We start from the raw sequence: 2,500 nt of genomic DNA, 5'->3' as shown, positions 1-2,500 counted from the left end.
CTCCTCCTCCTCCTCCTCCTCCTCCTCCTCCTCCTCCTCCTCCTCCTCCTCCTCCTTCTCCTCCTCCTCCTCCTCCTCCTCTTCAATGCAGTGCTATCCTTTCTCATCTTCGTTTTTTCCTCTTTCTCCATTTCATTCACCTCCTCCTCCTCCTCCTCCTCCTCCTCCTCCTCCTCCTCCTCCTCCTCCTCCTCCTCTCCAGTGCATGGTTGTGTCATTTGCCTGCTTGTTCTTGTTGTTCTTGCACGTTGTTTGTTTGTTTGTGTGTTTGTTTGCCTGTTTGTTAACTTGCTCTTTTGTTTGTTTGTTTGTTTGTGCATGATAAGAAAAAAACATGTAGATCAGACAGATTAACACACACACACACACACACACACACACACACGGGGGGAGGGGAGGGAATGGTAAGGGGGAGGGGAGGCGTGATGGGGGGACAGGTGAGTGTGACAAGGCAGGTAGGTAATTAAAGGCCCTGCCAAGGTCATTAGCTGCACCTGTCCACACCTGCCGCACCTGTTAATGGGAGGTAATCAAGAGCTGGTTACCTCTCTCCACCTCCATCACACACTCACCTGGGGAAAAAATTGTTACCTGTATTAATTTCCACGTTTTTTTCCTTATTTTTTTCCATTTTTTTCCTTTTCTGTTTTTTTTTTCTTTCTATTTCGTTTTTTTTTCGTTTTTTTGTCTGTGTTTTGATTTGGCTCTTAAAATTGTATCTATTCTTATCTATTCTCTCTCTCTCTCTCTCTCTCTCTCTCTCTCTCTCTCTCTCTCTCTCTCTCTCTCTCTCTCTCTCTCTCTCTCTCTCTCTCTCTCTCTCTCTCTCTCCGGTTTTTCTGCTAACATTATTTTTTTTCACTTTTTTTTCTCTTCCTTCATCTTTTCATCAACTACGTGACTCATTACTCACCCTTGACTCGCCTTCTGACTCACGACTAACTCACCTGGCAATCAGTGACTCAATTAGGGAACCCGCCAGGTAAGGAAACTGTCACCTGATTCACCTTTGCTAATTAGAGAGAGAGAAAAAAAAATAGAGATCATTTTTTTCTTTATTTTTTTTTCTCTTCTTTTTTCATTTTTTTTATTTTATTTTATTGGTTTGTTCGTCTCTTTTTTTTTTAATTGTGTGGCTGTGTTTGGTTTTGCTTTTGTTGTTGCTGTTGTTGTTGTTGTTGTTGTTGTTGTTGTTGTTGTTTTCTTTAACTTTTATTATTTTCAAACGCTTTTTCCTCCCACCGTAACGATTTTCAAAGCTTTCAATTCCTGTTTTCATTTTTTTTATTTCCTTTCTTTCATTGTTAATTAAGATTCCTTGTTAAACTATCACTGGAATCATAAAAACACCCTTGAGAACCCCAACAACTTCCACTGGAGCTGTTAAACTATCACTGGAATCATAAAAACACCCTTGAGAACCCCAACAACTTCCACTGGAGCTGTTAAACTATCACTGGAACCTTGAAAACACCCTTGAGAACCCCAACAACTTTCACTAGAGCTGTTAAACTATCACTGGAATCTTGAAAACACCCTTGAGAACCCCAACAACTTCCACTGGAGCTGTTTAACTATCACTGGAACCTTGAAAACACCCTTGAGAACCCCAACAACTTAACTGTCACTAGAATCATACAAATCTTAACAACTTCCAGTAGAACCTCATTATCTTTTCCCTCCCTCCTTCCTTCTTTCCTTCTCCTCCTTCACTATCTTCTTTTCATCCTCCCTTCCTTCTTTTCTTCCTTCGTTTCAATTCCTCCCCTTCCTCACCTTTACTTTCATCCTTCCTTTCCTTCTCCCTCACTCTCTCCCCTCACTCACTACCAACTGACACCCCTTCCCTCCCCACGCCTCCCCACCCCTGCCCAGCTACTGACACACACACCCTCCCCTTCCCTCCTGCAGATACGTGAAGGGGTGTCTGCAAAGCTGTGACGACTACGAAGGTTGCAACTCAGCGCCTCCTTCAGGGACCTCGCACTCCTACAATCAGACACTTGTAGCAGCCCTCCTTAGCCTCCTCCTCCTGCAGCGTTGGTCTTAGCACCCCCTCCTCCTCCTCCGCCGCCGCCTCCTCTTCTTCTGCAGTGTCCAGCCCGCCGTCAGCGCTTCGGAGGGCGTGAAAAGTGTGTGTTGGCGTTTTGAGTGGAGTTGGAGAGATCCTGTCTAGGTGGTTTGGTCTGGCTGGCTGACTGGCTGGCTGGCTGACTGACTGGTTGACCGGTTAACTGGGTGATTGGGTAGTTAGGTGGGTAGCTGGCTGACTGAATGACTGGTTGACTGACTGACTGACTGGCTGGTTGGCTGACTAACTGGCTGACTGGGTGCGTGATTGGTTGACTGGCTAACTGGCTGACTGATCGACTGACTGACTGACTGACTGACTGACTGACTGACTGACTGACTGACAAAATAATTATAATGAAAGACTCGTAAATGAAAAAAAAAAGTAAATTGAAAAGAAAGAAAAAGGAAGAAAGGGAAAAAAATAAGA

At 44.4% G+C, this 2,500-nt stretch overlaps 1 protein-coding gene across 4 annotated transcripts in view; it reads left to right on the top strand.

Moving 5' to 3' along the window:
- Positions 1 to 2,500, top strand: part of LOC135093083 (uncharacterized) — a 48,099-nt gene that overhangs the window by 45,185 nt on the left and 414 nt on the right. For 3 of the 4 annotated variants that reach the window (XM_063991966.1, XM_063991964.1, XM_063991965.1), the window contains one exon: positions 1,912 to 2,500. This exon is cut by the window's right edge and continues 414 nt beyond it. In XM_063991966.1, the coding sequence (XP_063848036.1) occupies positions 1,912 to 2,050 (139 nt within the window). In that variant the 3' untranslated portion in view covers positions 2,051 to 2,500. The remainder of the gene's footprint in view (positions 1 to 1,911) is intronic. The other variant, XR_010263184.1, reaches the window with a different exon arrangement.

This window comes from Scylla paramamosain, chromosome 41, assembly GCF_035594125.1.
Source record: "Scylla paramamosain isolate STU-SP2022 chromosome 41, ASM3559412v1, whole genome shotgun sequence".
Classification (NCBI taxonomy): Eukaryota; Metazoa; Arthropoda; class Malacostraca; order Decapoda; family Portunidae; genus Scylla; species Scylla paramamosain.
This window is presented reverse-complemented; position numbering and strand designations above follow the sequence as displayed.